Source organism: Meleagris gallopavo, chromosome 12 (genome assembly GCF_905368555.1).
Source record: "Meleagris gallopavo chromosome 12, MGAL_WU_HG_1.1, whole genome shotgun sequence".
Classification (NCBI taxonomy): domain Eukaryota; kingdom Metazoa; phylum Chordata; class Aves; order Galliformes; family Phasianidae; genus Meleagris; species Meleagris gallopavo.
Genome location: NC_139415.1, coordinates 12,003,474 through 12,025,230, shown reverse-complemented (window position 1 = coordinate 12,025,230; position 21,757 = coordinate 12,003,474). Strand labels below are relative to the sequence as shown.

General features: G+C 41.4%; 1 protein-coding gene across 2 annotated transcripts in view; it reads left to right on the top strand.

Moving 5' to 3' along the window:
• Positions 1 to 18,990, top strand: part of ZFAND6 (zinc finger AN1-type containing 6) — a 33,964-nt gene extending 14,974 nt beyond the window's left edge. For both annotated transcript variants that reach the window (XM_085234374.1, XM_003209518.5), the window contains 5 exons: positions 7,564 to 7,733; positions 8,937 to 9,048; positions 11,162 to 11,262; positions 17,329 to 17,442; positions 18,044 to 18,990. In XM_085234374.1, coding sequence (XP_085090500.1) covers positions 7,583 to 7,733; positions 8,937 to 9,048; positions 11,162 to 11,262; positions 17,329 to 17,442; positions 18,044 to 18,192 — 627 coding nt within the window. In that variant the 5' untranslated portion in view covers positions 7,564 to 7,582 and the 3' untranslated portion in view covers positions 18,193 to 18,990. The remainder of the gene's footprint in view (positions 1 to 7,563; positions 7,734 to 8,936; positions 9,049 to 11,161; positions 11,263 to 17,328; positions 17,443 to 18,043) is intronic.
• The last annotated feature ends 2,767 nt before the right edge of the window (positions 18,991 to 21,757 follow it).

Genomic DNA, 21,757 nt, shown 5'->3' with positions numbered 1-21,757 from the left:
CTTTTCCTAGCAGTGGTGTGTTCTATCACCATTGTGACTTCATGGAAGGTGTCTGTGGCACGCTTGTTGCAGAGCCAGCTTCCCAAAGGGGAAGGCAGGCCTGCAGCCTCCTGCCTTTAATCATGGGAGGGCTGAGCTGAGCAGTGCAGCCTCGTGCCTTGGGAGAAAGGAGCTTTCCTCACCTTTGTCCTGAGTGCTGGTGGTGCTGGGCGTTCCTTGGGCTGCTTCCCGTGCTTCTCACAGCTCGCCCAGATATACCAATGCAAAAGCAGCTTGCAGAAGCATAACATGCTGGCATGCTCTTTTTTGGTTCTCTTTTCCTGGTCGGTAGCACACTTGAAGATTGTCTTCACTTTATGTGAAGCAACTGTGTTATTGTATTGCTCTTTGCGCTTCTAATGTTCAACCAGTTCCCTTCATTAAAGATCCATGTTGTCTCGCTGTAAACAAGTACATGTCTTGCTCTGAGGGCTATCTGCTCTTTTTTCTCTTCAACCCTAGAAGTGATTTTTGTGGTATGTGGGTTTTTGGTTTTGTTTGTTACTTGCATGCAGTTTGACCTCTCCAGAAAGGGCAGCCTTTCAGATAAGCATCACAGGAGAGCACAGAACACGTGGTGGTGTTTCTGAAAGCCTCTGTGTGCTTCTCTGGGCTGGGGTTTCTTGGGGTTGCCTCCAGGTGCATTGTACTATTGGGAGTAATGTGAAGAAACTCTTGGATTCTCAGCCAGAGAAAAACTTTCTTTGAATCTCATCAGGTTTGGGTAATGTCGTGCTCAAGGGCCTGATGCTGGTAATGCTGCACTGTGAGTCTTGGTGAACTAAGAAATCCAACTGCACTTGTTTTAAAACAAACAAGCAAAAAACTATAAGTAAGACATAATAAAAAAAGTAGTACTGAAAATAATAAACCTTGGCATGCTTTAGCACCTTGACTTGAGGTGGCTGTTTTTCTGCTCTAGGAGGAATATTCTTGAAGGTTTTACACAGAGTGCTGCATTGAGCCCTTTTGGTGCTGCAGCACTTACCAGATGTTACCCCAGCATCACGCAGCCAAAGCCAGCAGCTCTGCATGGCAGCTTTCCGGAATTCTGACACTTTCATGAAACTCCTTTTGTCTGTGCTCTGCCTCTTTGAAATCCCATGTAAACAGATTGACTGCTATGAGGAATCACAATGAAACATACCTGGTACTGTGCTTGTTATTTTTAAGGTGCAGTAGTGAACGTCATGGAATTACCCCTTCGCTTGGTATGGCGAAGGTACTAAAGGTTTGGAAATGAAATCAGGAAAATATGCTTTGGCTTCTGCTGTCTGCTCGTAGGTGCAATGGTGTCTGCAAGTAACTTGATGCTTTTGTTTGAGGTGAATGAGAGTTTCAAAGGTGCCTTGCTGTACAGAAGCTCTTCTTTGGCTCTTGTAATCCCTACTTTACAAAGGTTGAATGTGGCCACAAGTAAGTAAAGTAGCATCTATTAATAGTGCATGCAGACAAGCGTGAGAAGCTGAATCCTCATTATCAGTGATCTTCTTGATACCAGTATAGAGTCTGCGTCTTTATTTTTGCCTAGTAAGAGCAAAGGGATTGTAGTGGAATACTTGTCTTGTTCCTCTTGTAACCTTGAGTACAAGAGCAGACAGCTGGAGTTGACAATGTAAACTCTTCCACACTGAGGGCTTTGTCTGTACCAGGTGTTCCTGGCTCCTGCAATGAGGTGACACTGGTTTGTCTTCTGGCTCAGATCAGCTGAGAAAGTTACTGATGCTTCTTCCCTTCCTTTTTTCCCTTCCTTAACACCTGTGCTGTGCTTTCTGTCCACCCTCCATTTCTGAAGCTGCATTATGTGTGATTCTGAGCCATGCAGGCTCTCGGTCTGCTTCCCATCTTAAATGTGGGATATACACTGTGGGGGGGGGGTGTGCTTCCTTGAGGGTCCATACTTTAATTCTTCAGGATCTGACCTCACTGCCTACTTAGATGTAGAAGTGGAGGGAAGAATTCCTATAACTCTTTAATTTTTTGTTTTGTAAAGCTCCTGTTAGGAGCATGTAATAGAAGTGCTTGTTGTCTTTGAGCCTAAAATAAATCGATGCATGAAACAAAAATAAAAAGCTGTTCAACAAGAATAGACTGGAGCATAAGCATAAGTAGATATTAGATGACTTGTCAAATGAGTTGCGAGAACACGTTATGCAAGTCTTTGGTCACTAGTTTGAATATTATGTTTTCAATATGAAGTCATTACATAAATTCTGCTTCAGTAGTTCAAATCGCATCTTAAAGCCACATTCAGCTGTGAGCAGGAAGAGGTTTGGTGGAATCAGCGGAAAGCTTTCGTGCCTGGGATCTCCTGCTGCTGCGGGAGCTGGAGAACTCCTGTGTGCACAAACACGCAGCAGCTGTGTGCTCTGCTGCTACGCAAAGAGGTCACTGCCCTTCCAGATTTGCTTGCATAGTTGGTCCTTAACCATACTCACTTTTTTTTTTAACCCAGAGGATTCTGATGAAACTGGATCAGAGTGTAACTACACATGCAGCTATGCTGGCAAATCTGAACCAGCTGTAGTGTTGTAGGCAGGAATGCCATGTCTGTGTGCAGGCCTGGCCATAAGGACTGAGGCCCCTGCTCAGCTCTGCCAGCTCTCCTTGGGTCTACAGCAAGTAGCTGGGACGGGGCAATGCCTTAAAGCTCCAAGCCGCCGCTCAGTGAATGTGAATTGGAACCTTTTGGGAGAGAGCAGTAGGGTAAAAAACAAAATAACAGGGCCATTTTGTAGCTTGCTGTGTCCTGGGGTTTTGTACCCTGAGCAGAGCCCTGCTTTCAGTGGGGCACCTAAGCAGCTGCTCCCTGTTTCTGTGGCTCCTGCTGTGGTGACCTGTAACAGTCAGCACTTGGGAGGCTTCTGCAGCAAGACTCAGCAGAGCTCTTTTCTTAGGCCTGTATTTGCTATTTATTTGGATAAACCTGGAGAGGAATGCATTTTGCTCTTTGTACCAACGTGCCTTTTCACACGGTGATACAAGTGGTACCAGACATCCGTACCTGTATGTTCTATAAAGTGAAATGTGTTTTTAATCTACACAGCTTTGTATCTTGCTTGTGTTTGGACCTGGGATGAAGCTTTATATGCTTAAGCAGCACCAATGCCTGTTTTTGTTGTTGTGTTTTTTTTTTTTTGTAGTTTCTTCCTTGCTTCTTTAGGACGAGGGGAGATGACCATTAGCACTGGTTTAAATGAACTGTTCCATTATAAATGTGACTGTGGTAAAGGAGGGAATATCTTTAAACACTTGTTTAAAAATTGGAATCAGATCTGAGATGAGAGTATGTTGATACCTGTCAGTGCATTGCTCAGTCTTCCTTGACAGTGAAGAGCACCTTAAACTCAGCTCTCTGCTTTCTCTTGGAGAAGCATTTCCAAAGCTGGCATCAGCGTGGTCCAGACTGCATTTTGGTTGGCTATGCACCTGCTAAAAGATGTCTCAGTATTGACAGCTTTGAGTAAGATGATGTAATTTGCAGTAGGAGAAACTTTAGGATGAGGTGTGAGTAAATGCTGTTGAAATGGACGTGTCAGAATGGGAAGGAGGTGTGAGGACAACTTGAATTCAGGAGATCTTTTCCTTAAGGAGAATGGATGAAAGGAAGGCTGACTGCAGCCTGGCATTTTGGGGCTCCTAAACCTTGTGTGTTTAATCCTACTAGATGCTGCTCTCTGATCTTACTGATTAACATTTCAAGCCTATAAAGCTAGAGTATCAGCTCTTTGAAACGAGTAACACAAACATTTTAATTAAAAAAAAAAAAAAAAAAGAAAGAAAAAACCCAATAGCACAGTATTGTGGTGCCTACTCTGGAGGGAAAGGAGGTTCGTAAGTATTTTGTTACTTTCTTTGTGAATTACTGGGAGAGCTCTCTCTTCTCCCAGAGAACCCAATGTCCAGGGGAATGTAACCAGCTCTCACAAGCCTCAGTTCTGTATGTATTACAATCACTGGTCCCCTTTAAGGTGGTTCTCTGTTGCTTGTTGTGCAAAGTAATTTCCTCTCTGAGGATGTGCAGTAGTGAGAGGGGAACAATTGGACCTGTGCTAGTGGTTGAGATGGTCTGAAAGGGTCGGAAGGAGAGGACTTAGCATGGCGGGACACAGCTCTGCAGGCTTCTTATGACAAGAAACATTTCTGAATTGAGCAGTAATATGAAGTCACTGGAGGTGATCTTAAGTTCAGCAATGTTTAGCTAATACAAAGAGAGGCCATTTCTTCTGTAATCTTCATCAGAGTGGGTGTGTTGGGGCTGTGCTGGTTTAAGGCCCTTTCCCTTTCTACAGTGCTCTTCCCTCATGTTGGTGCTCATGCAGCTGGCTGTGCAGCTATGCTACAGAGCACTGCAGGGAACGTGCCTGAAATATCGTGAAGAGTTTGGATGTTTTGTTGGTTCGTTTTCTTCTTTTTTTTTTTTTTTTTTTTTTTCCCCCAAAGATGGATCAATTCCTGTTCAATCTATGAACCCTATGAGCATTGTGGTAGCGCAGCTTGGGGGGGGGTGGAGATGTGTCCACACTGCTCTCAAGACCTTGCTGTCACTCCAGCTGTGAAGTTTATTCAAGTTTTGTGTTCAAGCCAAGGTTGTAGACAGATGTGAAGCTACAGATAGGATATATAATTCAGTAGGCTTAATTCCTGGTAACAGCTAGCTTCCACTACAAATGGCCAGTCCATTTGTAATCTTTTCATTTTTCTTGCACTGTGTGCTGGATCTCAGCTGTCTGTCAGACCAGTGAGCTCCTCAGTTCACCTGCACGAATCTTGCTGGTTTTCCATCACACAAGCAAGCTGCTCTGACTCACCATGGGATTGCCAACCAAGGAAGGGGTGGGAGCACAGCAGGGGCTGTGGGAGCAGGCGTACTCCTCCCACAGCACTTCTCAGGGAGCAATTTCCATGACAGCCCACCATTATGTGTGATGGTTGGACTCGGTGATTCTGTGAATCTTCCTGTTTGAGGAGTTATGGACGGTTCTGAAACGATCTTCTGAGGCTGAACCAGAACAGCTGTTCCACCACCTCTTGCTATTAGTGCCTGTTAAGATGGGAGCAGCCCTGATTGCTGTGCTTGCTGCTGTTTGGCTCCAATGGTGTGTGAGAGGTGAGGGAGAAGTGCCAATGAAGCATATTCTGGGGCCTCTGGTCCCTTGTGTTCTTGGTGTCTGCTTTTTGGTCAGTGGTTCTCCTACTGCTTGAAGCCAGCTCCTCTGCTGAAATGAGTTGTTCCATGCATCTTCAGCTCCTGCGTCTTGCACTCTGACCCCTCTCTCTTGCCCAAGAAGCACATCACAGAATCACAGAATGGCCAGGGTTGGAAGGGACCTCAAGGATCATGCATCTCCAACCCCTCTGTCACATGCAGGGCCACCAACCTCCACATTTAATGCTAGACCAGGCTGCCCAGGGCCCCATCCAACCTAGCCTTGAACACCTCCAGGGAATCTCCAGGGAATGTGACAAACATGTGACAAACAGCTTGGCTGATGCGGTTGGATTTCTAGAGCTGATCGCTTATTTGATCCCTTTTAGTGCCTATGAGCGTTGCAAGGGTGGGAACAGCATGGGAGAGGGAGTGAGAAGCTTGGCAGCTAGAGCTCATTATGCTGATTTGGCATTGTGTGGCTTTAGGGTTCAGATGGTTCAGGTCAGCCATCTCATCCTGGAGCTTGCAGGCTGCTAATGAAGTGAGGCTGTGGATGCAGTTGCCCCTTTGGAATGCAGCAAGCTGTTGTGCTGTTTCAGCTCCTTTCTCATTGAGTTTTGTACTGTTGCATCAGTTCAATACTATCTCTTCTTCATTTTATTCCCAAAATATTAGCAACCAATATAGGAACTTCCACTTCCTGTGGGTTTTACTGAAACTCTGGAGGCATCTGTGGCACTTCCCTTGTTGATCAGCACATTCTGGAGCCTCATGCCATTGGCTCGTGTGCACTTGGTGGCTGGATCCGCTGGTTAAGGAACTCAGGAGCTGGCTTTTCTAGTTTTTCTTCTGGTCATCCTTGTGCACCTTTCACAATTTGCTTATTGAAATGGGGCAGACTTGAAGTCCATTATCCAGAGATAGTTACTGTGCGACTGCTTTAGCACCTGCTCTGTTCAGCAGCTGTTCTTTGGGCAAGAAGAAAAAAACCAGTAATGTGCTGTTACTGAGTTCCTATGTGCTGCTTGAAGCTAGCTGGTGAATGGAAAGACAATCGTAGTAAAACTTGAAGTTCAGTCTGGTAGGGATTTTAAATCTAAAATTAAAAGCTTTGTTTTTGCCCAGTGACTGAGTCTTTGTTAGCTGTTGAAATGCTCTGTCCAAAGTGGCTCTTAATTAGATTTTCAATCTTAAATACTGTATGCCAGCAGTGACTTGTGTAAGGTTTCATCTTTAAAGTGGTTTGAGTTACCAAAGCGCAGACAACTCGTGTTAATTTACACTTCAGTCTTCAGCTGCACTGTGTGAGTGGGCCCAGCATGATGAATTCCTGCATAGGTTACTTGCAGCTCTTTCTTTGGGGTTATCTGGAGAAAAGGCAGGCAGGAAGGTGCTCCTCCACTTACAAGTACAGTACTTCAGCAAAATCAAATCTAGCTGCCATTTGAGGTCAGTGGGGGGCTGTGTGTGTTAAAAGCAAACACTTCTGTATTGGGGTGGGTCAAACAGCTGAAAGAAGCTTAATTGCAGGTTGAAGCTTAATAAGATACTGAGATTTTCTTTGTCTTCTGTGTCTTACATTTTGAGTACTTTGTTGTCCTCAAAGTAGAGCACTTTGCTGCTGTGAACAGGGGACTTGGCTGGTGTTCGTGTTGCTCTGAGCTTTGCAACCTAGAGACTTGCTTTTCAGTATCAGTTCCACGTGCTTTTGGAAAATGAACACAAAATGCAATGGGTGTGTGACTTCAAATACACACTGTGTAAAAGGAAGCCTTTTTACCCAGGCGTATTTCATCTAGTTTTGTAGCTAGACAATTGGTGAAATAATCAAGTATCTTACATTCTCTTCCCTTCTGAGTTTTCTTTTTCTGTGCTTTTGATATGCATGCTGACATTACTTGTAGCATTGATTTTCAGTGATGCTGCTAATCTATCTTCATTTTGTCTTACAAGAATTGTCTGTGCTTCATCCTAATTTCTGGTGAGGAAATCTAAAATGGTAGACCTAAGCTGATCTTGAATAAAATAGCTGATACCTTAAGATACTTAGTTTGTTAAGGAGAAACACTTCTTTTGCAACTGGTGCAAAATTGGGCAGATGTATCTATATATATGAGGAGGAAAAAAATGAAGATGTATTTTGCCTCAGAAAGTAACAGATGTCAGAAACTCATCTACAAGTTAGGCCATTCGAGAATAGTCACGAAGTTAAGGATACCACTAAGGAGGATCACTTGTGGTAGTTCTACTGATAAGGTTTAAGGTTATCCTTAAGCATCTTGACGGAGCGTAGAGAAATACAGATTTCCAAATATTAAGTGTAGAAGAGTTTTTCTGAGGCGTCTGAATAATGGGAAATATATCAATTTCAGGTGTGTAGAAGAAGAGAAAATGGCTCAAGAAACCAACCGTAGCCAAGTGCCTATGCTTTGTTCCACTGGTTGCGGATTTTATGGGAACCCTCGGACAAATGGCATGTGTTCAGTATGCTACAAGGAACATCTTCAAAGGCAGAACAGTAATGGTAGAATTAGCCCTCCTGGTAAGTATGATGTTGTGCTGCTGTTGGAAAAATTGAAATGGTAAGCTGGATTGCTCCTTGATCGTGGCACAGTGCTAAATACACAGGAGCATTAGTGCAAACCAATAGATTGTATTCATGTGCGTACTTTATCTGATGGATTGAACTTGGATGAAATGCTCATGGTGTTATTGTACTGCAATTAATCTGCTTAAGGTTGCTAATATAGATTATATTCATATGATGATTTACAATTCCAAGAGAAAAGTGCAGAGAAATGTTAACACATTTTTCCCAAAGCTACTGATAGTGGAGGAAACATCTGTCTTAGGGGATGTTTGTGAAAAGCATTTAAAGTATAGGTTTTGCAGCCTGATGCTGAAGAACCAACTCCCAGATGTTTTTTTCTATTTTAAGAAAGGCTTCTCCTCCTTAATTTTTTTTTTTTGGGCCAGTGCCCAACATATTTGTTCTGTTCTGCATAACTGATTTCCCTAACCCACTGCAATAAAAATCCCCTCTTTAGGAGAATGTTGCGAGGGCTCTTCACCTTCAAAATTAATGGTGATTCCCTCGGGAAAAGGAACCCTTTCTCTGTTCTATTTCACTCTTTCAGATTTCAGCATGGCCTGCTGTGGGAAGGACTGTGAGGAAGTGCTTCCCTCTAGAATCTTAGATGCCTATTCTGGCTTGGTTGGATATTGACGCCAAGCTTCTCACGTTGGGCTCTTTTGTGAACTTTTTTTTTTAAATATTATAAAAGTAATTTTTACTTGGAAGCTTCAGCTTTCATTGCTGGAAACCTAGAGATCTAGATTCTACAACTTCTTAGTGTATCCTAAGGAGATGTTGAGATGCTGCAGTGCTGTATCTCATAGATCCACTCTGGTTCGTTTAAGAAAATCAAACCTATCATGTTAGAGAACTTGGAGTTTATACTGAGAAGGCTATTTGTAGATGCTGTAAGTAACAGAAAATAGTATTTTAAAGCTCTAGTTTTGCAGTTTTGTGCTGTGAAGCTTGTGGGGGCCTGGGGCTAGAACACGTTTGAAATATGACCAGACATAATTACTTTTTTGTAAAACTATTTTTCATTATGACGTAGACTGAGATTCAATTACTTTCCTGGCTGGTGTCGTGGGGGTCAAAGAATAGTTGTGTTGTGTAGTTTATGTAACTCTTGGAAGTAGTGTAACACATTTTACATTAGTGTCTTCCTTCCAGCAACTTCTGTCAGTAGTATAACTGAGTCCTTACCGGTTCAGTGCACAGAAGGCAGTGCCCAGGAAACTCAGTCAACTTTAGATTCTTCATCGACTCAATCTATGCAGCCAAGGTAAGCTGTTTCTGTCATTCTGTCTTTTTTTGCATGGAAATGTTTTAGTCTGCGTGATGAAATTAAGTGTGCTTTGATTCTCCATAATTAAGTGCTAGGATCTAGCTTAGGAAAGCATCTAAAATTTAACTGAAAAATTTAAAGCATGGGATCTCACAATAAATAGCAGAGGATCTGTTAGCTACATTTTGCATTCAAATGCAAATTTCTCTTTAGAATTTAGCCTCAAATAGGAGCATTGCCAGCTTCACGCTGTTCCATAGAGATTTATCTGGCTAGTCTTCCAGCTCCACAATTTGCAGTTAGTTGTCTACTTACCAAGGCGGTGTTTTTTCCATTCCAGACGCTTGAGGATTTTGTAAAAATGGCAGAAAGTTGTTGATGAGTACTCTCATAAATGTATGATAATGTGTTAACAAACTGGTTGCTTTGCAAAATGTGGAGCATGCAGGGGAAGGATGTCTAAATCCTAGTACAAGTTGTACTGCTGAATTGATGTCTTATTAAACAAGTCATTTCCAACTGGATTATTCAGGGAGACGTAATGTCCTCTTGTAAATCACTCAGACTTACTAAGTGCTCTCCATTTGTGAAAGCTAAATATTTATTTGCTTGGCTGTATTTCAGTTATGGATTGGTATAACCAACAGCAACTTTAGAAGTGCTTTGGAATTTTTTTGGAGTGAGGAATGTTAGCTACGTGGTGGAAGCAAAATGAAAATCTGAGTAAATACTGCTAGTTTAAAAAATGAAATGTAGTAAAGTGCAGACCAAGGGTAAGCAGGATTTAGTTTCATTAGTTATCGCTGACTGATTCTGTTCAGGCTGTTTTCTACCCTATAGCTTTTTATAGGAGGTGTTATTTCTTGCTTGCGTCCTGCTCTGAACTGAGTTCTGGGTGCTGTGCTTGATGTCGTATTTGATCTTTCTATTCTGGGATTTCTAACTGAGGTAGAATGTAAATATCTTACCCTCCTACAACAATTACAGTAGGTATTTTTAAAATAAATTAATGAAAGAAGAATCATCCAGGTCAGTGCGCAGAGGTGAACCAGTTGAAGTGCCTTGGGTTTGTTTTCCCACCCAACCTGTATTTAAAAGAACTGTATTTGATCAGTAGCTTGCTTTTGGTTACAGGAGAAAGGAATGGCTGTTTGTCTTGAGCCTTGCATGTCAGAAAATCAACATCTTTCTTTTTTCCAAAATAAAAGTGGGGGTTCAACCTCAGTCTCTGGTAGTACCTCACTGAGCCTTTTGATGCTCTGAGGAAACAGCTGCGAAACATAACATCCATTTTTATAGGTGTTCAAACTTTCAGGTCGAGAGCTGCATGCAACTCTTGGCAATTAAAGTGACCACCCAAATGTCCTGGTTGTATCATGGCCTTCGGGAGGGCTTTGTTAAAGTGTGGGCTGCTGATTGACCCAACTTTTCTTATTCAGAGCAAATCCCTGAGAACAACGGGAGAAAGAAGTTGGGCAAGTGGGTGGTGTTACCCCTCACCTGGGACTTGTGGCACAGAAGAGCTGCCATTGTCTCTCCCATTACTATCCAGGGTATTTCACTGTGGCTTTTCAGCTGCCCTCTGGTTTTAGCAGTATGGCTGACAGAGTGGAGAAAGTTGGCCATCAGTGTTTTACACTGCACAAATATAAGCTCTGTAGAACTGAGGATGCTTTACTGCTGGAAACATTGACATGCTGCAATTTTCTTGTTCGTATCACTGGAACTCCAGAAGTAGCTCCCCTACAATTATCTTGCTGGCTAAGGTTTCAAAAATCTTTGTGTTGAATGTTGCTTCTTCTCTATGGAGGAATAACATACTGAACTACAGTAAATGGTTGGGGGGTTTGAGATTATACGTTTTTTGTTAGTTGAACTGGCTTACTGCGTTCAGTATGAATGCAAAAATGTTTAATTTTTCATCAATTCAGATTGCCTCGTAATCTTAATTGAACTTTGGTTACAGAAAAAATATTGAAGTAAAAAGTATTGGCATGCTGTCTTGCCAAGACTTACTCTAATGTATTTCTTTCAGGAATGCTCTGTAGGACATAGACATGCTTCGTGTTAAAAAACAAAGTATAACTTTTTGTTTTTTTTTGCCTTTCAGCCCTGTATCAAGTCAGTCACTTTTAACAGAATCTGTAGCATCATCCCAACCCGATAGTACAGCTGTGGACAAAACAGTACCTGAGACAGAAGAGTTGCAAGGTTGGTGTCTGGTTTTTGGAGTTGGATATTTGTGTATATCTTTAAAACCTTGACTGTTTGTTATACACTCCTGTTCAAGAGATGGTTCATTCTCAGAACTAAATGTTCTGTGAAATCAGATGTAAAAATAATGATAAACTTAATGTAAGAGTCTTCAACTGGAGATTTCTGACTTTAATTGCAAATTTCAGTAACAAGTGTGTTAATTGAGGTTGGAAATACACATCATAAATGAATGCATTGTTAAGTCTCTATGCCACAGCTACTACATGAGGATAGGCTTCGGAGAATTCATTATTTCTCAGGTTGGTAACTTGCTGATTAGGCAAGCACCATGGAAGCTTGAGTGCATTTGTTACAGAGGGTGTTATGACATAGCTAAAAACAGTGTCAGTGTAAGCACGAAACATCTATTGAAGAGCCTTTTGCCTAGGGACTTGATTGATTTTTAGTGTATTATTTTATCAAAGATAAAATTACTTTATTATTAAGTTATGCACTCCAGTTGCTTGGAGAAAGAAAGGAAAAAAAAAAAACCACCTGAAAGGATCATTTCAAGTCTGGCCTATAATCCTTTTTGTTGTTACAATGTAAAGAAATTTTTTTGTTATTTTGTTTTTTTTGTTGTTGTTGATTGTTCTGTTTCTGTAGGGTCTTGCAGAACTTAAATGCCAATAAACACTTTAGTTTTCTTAGGAAAGTGCAAAAATCAGATAGTATACCAAATTTGTTCAGGCCTGCAATCCACAGACTTTATAGAAGGTACTTAAAGGTAAGTCAGTAAGTATTCTGTGTTTTCTCTTGCTGACACAGCTAAGGCTTCTGTGTATAGAGCTCTGCTTCTGCAGACTTAAAATAGTAGTTCAGGTTTTCCCACAGATACAGTGTGCCATTTCACTTAGTTGCTAAATACAGGTTCTTTTGAAACTTCTGTTATTGAAGTTCAGTGTTTCAGGTATTTTACCAAATCAGAGTTGTCCCTTTTTGTAGGGTAGAATAAAAGAGTCATTCTCTGTGACTGTTACCTGCACTCAGCAAAGTCTTCTGAGTTTCGTAACTACAATTTCTGTGACCAAGCAGGTGGAAAGATTTTAATGCTTAGGCTTTTTTGTACTGCTCTTTGCAAAGTTGATTACTGGAAACATATTTACATCCAGAATGCATCTCTAAGAGTATGTACTAGTATGCATTACTTCATTTTCTGGAACAGAATACCTCAACCTTGACAGTGTGCACAAGGCATGCTCTTAATATACAGATCAGTGACTGCACCTAGTCTGAGAGAAAGCTGTGGCTGCAAGGGCTTGTAGGTCTCCAGTTGTGGATACTTGCACAGTGGAGGTGGCTTTTCAGGGTATATCTGGAGTTGTTGTACCTCTGAGTAATACACGTGTGGCTTTGCTTTCATCTCAGTTCTGCAGTATGGAGAAACTGGGAAGCATTGCTGTAACCCTGTAAGCTCCTGTACAGGTGTGTCCCTTGCAGGGGACCTCATGGTTAGATCAGTCAGACACAGAAATGTTGTACCACGTGTCACATCTGTATCAGATTAAGCCTGTATCAGGCAATATGATGTCAGTTCTTTAGGCTCATCATCTGCTGCCAGCTTTTTCTTCCTCACTCCCAAAAGCTTCCAGAACCTCTTAGTTTCATGATTCTTCTTCTTCCACCCAGAGCCTGGATTAGTGTCTCTGTCTACATATATATCTTGCTTGCTTGGCTTAACAGCAAGTTGAAACTATGGGCTTACAGCATGTACTGCTTTTTCACTTGGAGGTAGGGTAATAGTATTGTAATTTAAAATAATCTTTGCTTTTTCTGTGATTAGACCTCTGGAAAGATTTTACCCTGCAAGCTTTCAGAAGAATGTCTCATACCACATTTAGAGAATTAGTGGGAACACATATTTATCCGTCTCTAAAACTAATTCTCCCTATGAGAAGGATAGGAACTAGAAACTTTGATTTCAAGGGTATGTTCCTATATTCCCATTTTACAGAATGCATTTCAAGGGTCAACCTACGTCAGGTGTTTAGAGTGTTTCAGCTGTGTCCTTTTCTTTGTACCTTATTAGTTTCTAAACTAAGAACATCAGCACGTAATTGCAGTTCTAAATTACAGTCCCTATTTATAACTGGCTGTGGCAGGGTCAGCCCCATTTTTCTGAAGATTACTTCTGTGCTATTCCTTAACTGAAAACTGTATGAAATGTAGCCTTTCCAGTTCTAGCCTTCTGCTTTGAAAAGTGCAAGTTTGAAAAGAAAGCAACTTGTATTGAATGTTAAGTGGACTTTATTGCCTTGTCATAGCTTTGCATCCTAAAGTTTGTTTTTTCACATCATTCAGAATTTGAATTTTAGGCTTCTGACGAGAATGTAATAGGAATGTGTGAGGCAGTTAGCACTGACTAGCTGTGTAGCATTAAAAAGTCTCAGTATGGTGGGAGTCCCAAACTAAGAGCTTACAATTCTTGCACTGTCTATGGATGGGGTGTGGAGGGGGATTCTCCTGTTTTATCACTTGCTCAGCATTTATTTGGAAAAAAACCTGCTTTTAGGTAGAGCAAAAAGCCCAGACAGGTACTTACCTTTTAATTTACTGTTCTTATGAACGTATCATTGAAGGTGACCTAAAATGAAATGCACAAGTAGGTACAATCCAGCTCTTCTAGCAGCTTTCTTCTATTTTGAGCATCGCTGCAACTCGTTTTAGATTACCTTGTGGACTGCTGTACCTTTCACTCAACGTTACAGCCGTGTTACAATTAGTCAGGATTCCTTGTTTGTTGGGCACTGGGTTAATTGGGCTGCCTCTTGGCAAGCCTGCAAGCGAGTGAAAAAGGTGTTCCACTGCTCTAGGCTTAATGAGTTTAAAATCAGTCAGGTTAGGATTCATGCTTCGTATTTCAGAAAGACTTTTTAAAAGTCTTTTTAAAAGGAAATCAGACTTAATCCAACTTGAGTAACCAGCTGAAAAGTGCATGCTTGTTCTCAGTTAAGCCAGCTGGTTTTGCATGTGCTTGGCTTTGGTTGTGGGGCTGCTGCTTTCATTGTGAGGTACCACTGACTGAATAAAAAGCTTTATTAAGAATAGTTACTGTGAAATTTTACAGGAAGGTAATCTGGACCTAATGGGAATGCTGTTGAGCCAAAAGTTAATCAACTTCAGTGGGCCTTACCAGGGCTGTAAGTGGATACCAGTGCTGGAGTGGAACTGCTGGCTACTTGATGTTTTTGTGGCTGTACCAGGGACTCGGGTGTGGAGGATGCTTATGATAGAAATGCAGAAGTAATGTAGGATATTTTGATTTACTAGAGGAATTCTCCAGGCAGAGAGGGAAGGATGATAAAGATTTAAACTTAAATTCTGTAGGTAAGTGTGCTTTTACACAAGATAGCATTAAAATAAACTTAGTGCCTCCATATTATAACACTGTATGCAAGGTCTCTCAGTAGTATACTGGATTAGTTTTTTTTAACTTAAGAACTTCTGCTTTACTCCTAAGGTTGTTCAAATAGCACAGATTTTTTTATGATGATCTTTACTTTCTAGTTCATACCCATAAGGAATAGCTTATGTTTGTCATCAGCCAGCATTTAGGACTTCTGCCTGTGGTGGGGGGAAGGCTAGCCTGACCCGAGTGAGAAGAGGAGCCTTTTTAAATCGTTTGGGAACCTAGCACGAAGTGCAATGATAAGGTTGCTTTTTGCTGTTGTTGCATCTTTAATTTGAGGCTGAAACAATCCCTCTCATTTGAGGAGAAAATGCAAACAGGACTGGAATGCAGCAGTATCCTCCTGTTGTCTTTCTGTAGGTGCAGTGTGTGTTAGGCTGATCACTTTGGCTTGTTGTTGAAAATCAGTAGCGATCTTCTAGTTTAACCTTATATTTCATTTCTTTTGGGGAGTGAGTGTTCTTCATCCTAGGTTTGATCAGATGTGCTTAAAAGGTAAATGTAGCTGTTAGTCTTCTTCTCATGGGAATGACCTTTTTCTTTCAGAAGCTCTGCCTGCTAGTAGAGGTGACAAACATAAAACATCCAGAGCAGGCGGAGAGGAGAGAACAGATGAGGTGTCAGCAGCTTTGCAACAAATGTACGCAGTTCTGTGTTGAGCCTGCAGGGATACAAGAACTGAAGTGTGCTTTATCTCCAAGGTGGTGTTTTCATGGTCAGAGTATGCTGAAGTTCAAGCAGACTTGGCATGAGCAAAGCACTAGCAAAAGCTGTTGCCTCTAGAAGGAAATCCAGGCTCTGGTTGTTTTGATCAGCTAGGAACACGCTCTGTAAAGCAAGGGACTTCTAGCAGGCAGGACAACTTGTCACCTCCTGAGGGGTGAGCGTTTCTTCTTGCTTTGTTCCTTGTTGGTTAGTTGGCAGCTTGTCCTGGTACTGCTGGTGCTTCTGTTCCCCAGCAAAAGGCAGAGCTGGGGCTGGAGGAAGGGAGGGGAACCAGTTCCAGCAGCACAGGCAGCAGCATCCTGGAATCCAGACAAAATACAGCAGCTGGGAGTGGTTGCAGCATATTTCCTGTGAGCTCCAAGCTGGGTGGCATTGCATTTTATCTGGCTTTTTTCTATCATGTGTCATGCCTAGTTTATAGACAGAGCACTGACACCCTGTTATCTAAAGGTGACTTATTAGTTGGGGCATTCATGATTATCAGAGAGGATCTTCAGTCAAATCTGTCTTCGGTGCAAAAGCAAACTGAGAGGCAAAATGTATGGTTATTACTGTAGACAGAAAATGACTTGTGGCAGCAGTAGAATCTTCCCACTCAGTTCAACAGTAAGCAGCATCCCTTAAATATTATTAAACCTTTTTTTCTAGTGTGAGAGTCTTATGCACAAAGTAAATAAGTGTATGTGTAGATTAGAGAGGCTTGCTATGCAGGGAACTGTGCCAGCTTTCCTTAAATTTGTCTTACAGTTACAGAGGCTTTCTGTAAAAACTTACATTAAAGTAACTGGATTTTGTTACAAGAGGAAATGCAAGCCTGAGTTGTTAGCTCCAAAATGCCAATTTATAGCATAAAGGCTTCTTAATGAATTAATAAACACAGGAAGGTCACTGTGTAACACTGCTAGAATTCACTTGGTAACTCTTCCCACTTCTGATACTTCTTGTGTGTCTTTCAGTCCTTACTGCTTTCATACTTAACTTGCAAACTTCTCGAGCCCTTCTTGAAATCAAGTTTGCTCTGGTATCTATTTTTGTTTTGAAAAGTGAGGAATGTGCAAATATTGAGGAAAACCAACCAGTTTCTGTTTTGACCTGAGCAAGGCAAATATTGCCAGTACTTTTTGTTCTTCCACGCAATCTGTGAGCTGTCTTCTGTATGTGAGAGAACACTGAAGTAGTCTGAACAAATAGTAGTCTTAACAAATCTCTTCAAACTGAGAGAGGTATTTCCCTTCCTCGTGGGTTTCAGAGAAGTGGACGTCCTGTAGTTCTGAGATTCATGGGCAAAGGAGTGACTTCCTTGCTGTAGATGTAGGTGAGCAGCAGCATCATATTAGTAGAGATTGTTCTGAAACACTGCACTTTGTATGGCCGCAGTATTGCAGCCTTCAGCAAAAATAAGTGTTCCAACATTTAGAAAGGAGTATTTTTCATAACACATCCTCATAATATACGGTGCTCCTAATGCTGCTTAAAAGCTTCTTTCTGTATTTCCTGTTTTAGGAAACAGACCAGTAACACTGGTGGGAAACACTTGGTGCTGGATGTTCATTCTCTCCTCAAATCTGGCAGCTCTCTCTTAATTTTTAAACCTATTTTTACTTACTCTGATGTATAAAGGGATGGATACCAAACCTGTTAATGTATGGTAACTTAATACTGTCAATTCTATAAGGGCATTCAGTGAATTCTCTCCTTGAGTTGAATTGAAGATTTAAAGGGAGGGAGTGCTTTGAGTACATGACTCTTCACATACCGAAGTTGCAGCGAAATTGCTAACCCCACAGCCTGAGTTGACAATATGGGCTTTAGCTTATCGTATCATATAAACAGAGGAAGAGGTGAGAAATGTTTTTCCAGTGTTCTCATCAACTTTTTAATATTAGCTTCAGTGTCAGAGAATGCAGAGCCTACACCTGAAGAACAAGACAAGTCACTTGACAAACCAAAACAGAAAAAGAATCGCTGTTTCATGTGCAGGAAGAAGGTTGGACTTACTGGTAAGAAATTCTCATTTTGCTTTTTCTTAAAAAGAAACTTAAGCTATGGAGCTTTGAAAACATCTTATGGCATAAATGGGGCACGGTCACTTCTTGATGCTGTTGATTGAAAGAGCCTTTGCCCAAGTTTTATTTCTAGCTGGCTTGTACTAGATCTAGTCTTCCATGCATTTGTTCTGTTTTTCAGCTTCTTTTCTTTAAGTGAAATTTATAACTCCAAGCACTGCTCTTTTGAAGTCTGCTTAGCTGGGGGTTGGCTGATAGCTGGCTGACATCTGCTAACCATCATTGCAGTAGGTCAGTGGAAGGGCCTGAGAAGCTTGCGTTGTGTGGGATAATGGTTCAGAAACAAAGAAAACGATCCAGAAGTCTTCAGGGATGTGTTTTGTACTGATACATAATGCAATAGGAAGGACTGGTCAAGTCTTGATTTAAATACTTAAATGTATTATTTGTGATTCTTATGCTTTCTGCAGAGCTTCTCTTTGTCTGATTGACACTGGTGACAGATTTATTGACAGTGAGTGAACACGTTCAGGATTTAAAACAAATGGTTATGCTCAGAACACGGAATTGCCTAAACTGATGTTTCTGTCCGCAGGGTTTGAGTGCCGGTGTGGGAACGTTTACTGCGGTATGCACCGCTACTCAGATGTACACAGTTGCTCTTACAACTACAAAGCTGATGCTGCTGAGAAAATCAGAAAAGAGAATCCTGTAGTTGTGGGGGAAAAAATTCAGAAGATCTGAACTGCTGCTCCTGCTGGAATACAAAATCCTTTGACCATCTGCAGATTAAATTGACTTGAGCTTTTTTTCCTTAGTCATCAGGAATGTAGAGCAGTGTACCTTGCCTAGACCTTTTAATCATGCATGTCATCAAATGAATAGATTTTGTTCTTTGTTTTTGTTTTGAAAATGACCGAACATTTATTTTCATTGCAGTTTTCTGTGGCTGAAGACTTAAGTAAAACTTTACAAGTATTATCCTTTAAGATCATTTTAATTTTAGTTGAGTGCAGAGGGCTTTTATAACAAACGTGGAGAAAATATTGGAGGGCTGTGCTTTTCCAGGATAAAACATGCATGCGTTAACTTTGCAGTTTATTTTCTTGTTGTATATAGCATTTCTCTGCAGCACAATTTCCTTTTTTTTTTTTTTTTTGATAATGCCTCGTATGGCACAACTAGTTATCAGTAACTGAATGTATTTTAATCATTATGGCTGCTTCTGTTTTTTTCCCATTAACGAGAGGTTATACATGTTCGCATATTAGCTTGTTTGCACCCTCTACCTATTTATGTATGAATCATTTGTAATGAGAGTGTGTGCTGAGATTGTCTGTGTGGTTTGTTTTTTTTTTTTAATTGGTTTTTGTGTGTATGGGGGGAAGGCTGTATGCACTTCACTGACTGCAGGTTCCATTGGTATTACATCCATCAGTCTGTCTGTACACAATATGAAGAATGATCTGAAGTACCTGTGCTGTATTTATGTTTATTCATGTCTTAACTTTGATTAAATAAAATCAAAAAAAAAAAAAAAAATTGGAGCCCCTGTGGCTGTCACCGGCATCAATAACCTGGATCTCTCCTGCTTTGTTTTCATGGGAACCTTCCACTGATGGTTCCTTTACTTACAGTGCGTTTGTCCACAGGCTGTACTATCTCAGTGCCAGCTATAGGCTGATTTTTATATTTTGTGCAGCATCATTGACATGTGAAGGAGTGGGGTTATCTGTGATGATGTGCTTAAGTTGGGAACGTGCCTACAGATAGGTAAAAGCAATGTCTCCAGCTTTATTGGAGATTAGGCCCTGGAGCCAAGCACGTGTGACTCCGGTCCTAGAAAATACTGCTCTGGGGTTTGTGACTCACTGTGACAGAGCGCTGCACAAACCTCCTTGAAGTTAGATGACAGAATGTGTCCTGAGACAGCTTCTCCAGTGGGACTGTGTTCTCAGATTTGAAATCCACAGGCTCAACATGGAAAGCTGCCACAGCCACCCTTCATATACACATCAGCAGATCTGCAGGTTTGTAAGTAATCCTCTTCTGGGGGTAGAGGGAACGCTTTTTACCATTTTGTAACTGTTCAGTCATTGTCTTTAAGACAGTGTGTTTGATCAGACCCAGAGTGTTTCTCGCCATTCTACCACCACATCCACATAAAGTTTGAGTAGTTTGTGTAGTGTGGTAAATTCAGGCAGTGTTGCTTATCACAGAACTTAGCAGTACACTGAAGTGGGACGAATTTCTCTCCAGGTGGTACTGATCCCTGCCTGAAATTTCACATGGTGACTTGCGGCTGCCTTTGAGCATTTGTGAAATAAATGGGATTGCCTGGCTTTATTTAAGATGTTAAATTTTTAATCAAAGCTGGCTGCATCCTTTAAAATACTGAATGCTCTTTAAAAGCTATGGTTGGCAATTAGTAGATAAAGCATTTAGCACAAACACTACACAGCAGAAGGAGCTTTCTCTATCAGATTGCTATGGAGAGTAATTTGCAAGACCCAGTCATAAATGAGGTATCTTGTGCTTGCAAAAGTGGCTTACTCACAATTGATGAAGCAAAGTGTTGTAGTAAAGGAGGGGAGAATTGACTCCATGTCCCAGTAGCGGTCTACACCTATGGGTCAAAGATCTTATATTTCCTCAGAGCACTTGCTAAACTTCCTCTTATGTAGCATAGAGAATGGAAGAGCAGCAGCTTCTTTTTTCATGGCTGTTTGCTTTTCACTTAGCCACTGCTTTACTCTTCTCTAAATCTTTCCTTCTCAGTTTAACAACTTCCTCTTTACTATTTTTGGTCTCTCCTTTTTCTAGAAGTATCCTTTTCTCTCTTTATTTCCTCTGGCAGTGATACTTCTGGGCTAAGCAGGGAGGAGATGCCATAGATTTTGCAATGGGGGAAAAACAACTGTTTTGTAAGTTCTGGTATCTTAGAGACTGGAAGAAGAAAGGGCAGCTGCCTTTGGAATTAATGTAATCCCTTACTGCTGCCTGTTATGAAGCAATAACTCTGCTGGCCCTTGATTATAAGGTAGGAAATGCGAGTGTGCCAAGAGGAAACTGGACTTGCAGTGTGATGGCAGTTCTGACTGGCAGGGTCAGAGTTGGGTAATTCTGTTTCTACACATAACATTCTGAAAATAACCTAATAAATCTGTTGGTGGCCTGGCTTGTGCAGATTGCTCCGAGTAAAGAATATTGAAAGATATTATGGTCCTGATATATAAACTTGGACTGGAAATCAACCTTTCCCTGTTAGTAAGTTGGTGTTTGCTTTGGCCTTGGCTTCATGTTATCATGGTGGTTGATCTGCTTCTCAGCCTGGATAACCAGCGATGCTTTTCATATTCTGTCATCAGCATTAGGTTAGCAGATGAACATTTTAATTAATACCAGCACATTCACAACACTACAGCACCCTTGCATAAATCTTGTTTTTCAAGATGTGCGCTGCGTATTTGATCCGTGCTTTCAAGATGTTTTCTTCTTGGAGCATGCAGCTTACGCATACAATTCCTGTAACCTGGCATGAAACTTCTTCACAGTGTTAAACACTTTCAGTGATCACTGGAGCAGTTGTATCTGAGATGCACCAAATTTGCTTACAGGGAATTTTGCAGGAGTTGGTGCGAGGCATTGCATTGTTTGAAATAAGAACCCATTCCAGATGGCACCACGTGAGCTGTCTTTGCTAGTAGTGAAGAGCTGTCACAGATGGGCTCTCATCACTGGTGTTGTGTCATCTTGCACTGAATCTCTGCCTCTCCAGCTTGCTCTATTTCTTCTAATGAGTCTTCTCTGCCAAAAAAAAAAAAAAAAAATTGAGCTGGAAGTAAGTTCTTACAAGTTCTTTGCCTTGGCAATCACAAGCTAACTGCACTTACTGAAAAGGTGTGATACCTCTGCTATTTGGTTTCAGTTTCACAAGTATTCCCTCGTTGGTTTCTATTTGTCCTAAATGTGGGTGTCCCATGCATGGGGTAAGGAGCTGGGTTGGTGATCAGAAGATGCCACAGGTTTCCCTGCCCTTGTCCTGTTGTTTGCACAAACCCGTTTTTAAGCTATTGGCGCTGTCTGGCGAAAATGTAACTTGGGTACAGCATTATGAAGCTAAAAAGAAGGTGAAGTGCAGCTGGAGGTGTCAGCCGAGCACTTTCTCAGTGTTGCTGAGCTGCTGGCAGAAGAACTGCTCCATTGAGGTGAGATGGGGACAGTTGCTGTCAAGTAAATCACCCCGTGGAAGGTAAATGGACGGCATCTCTGGTCTCACTGCCCCATCTGGAGCTGTCTGCGGGGATTT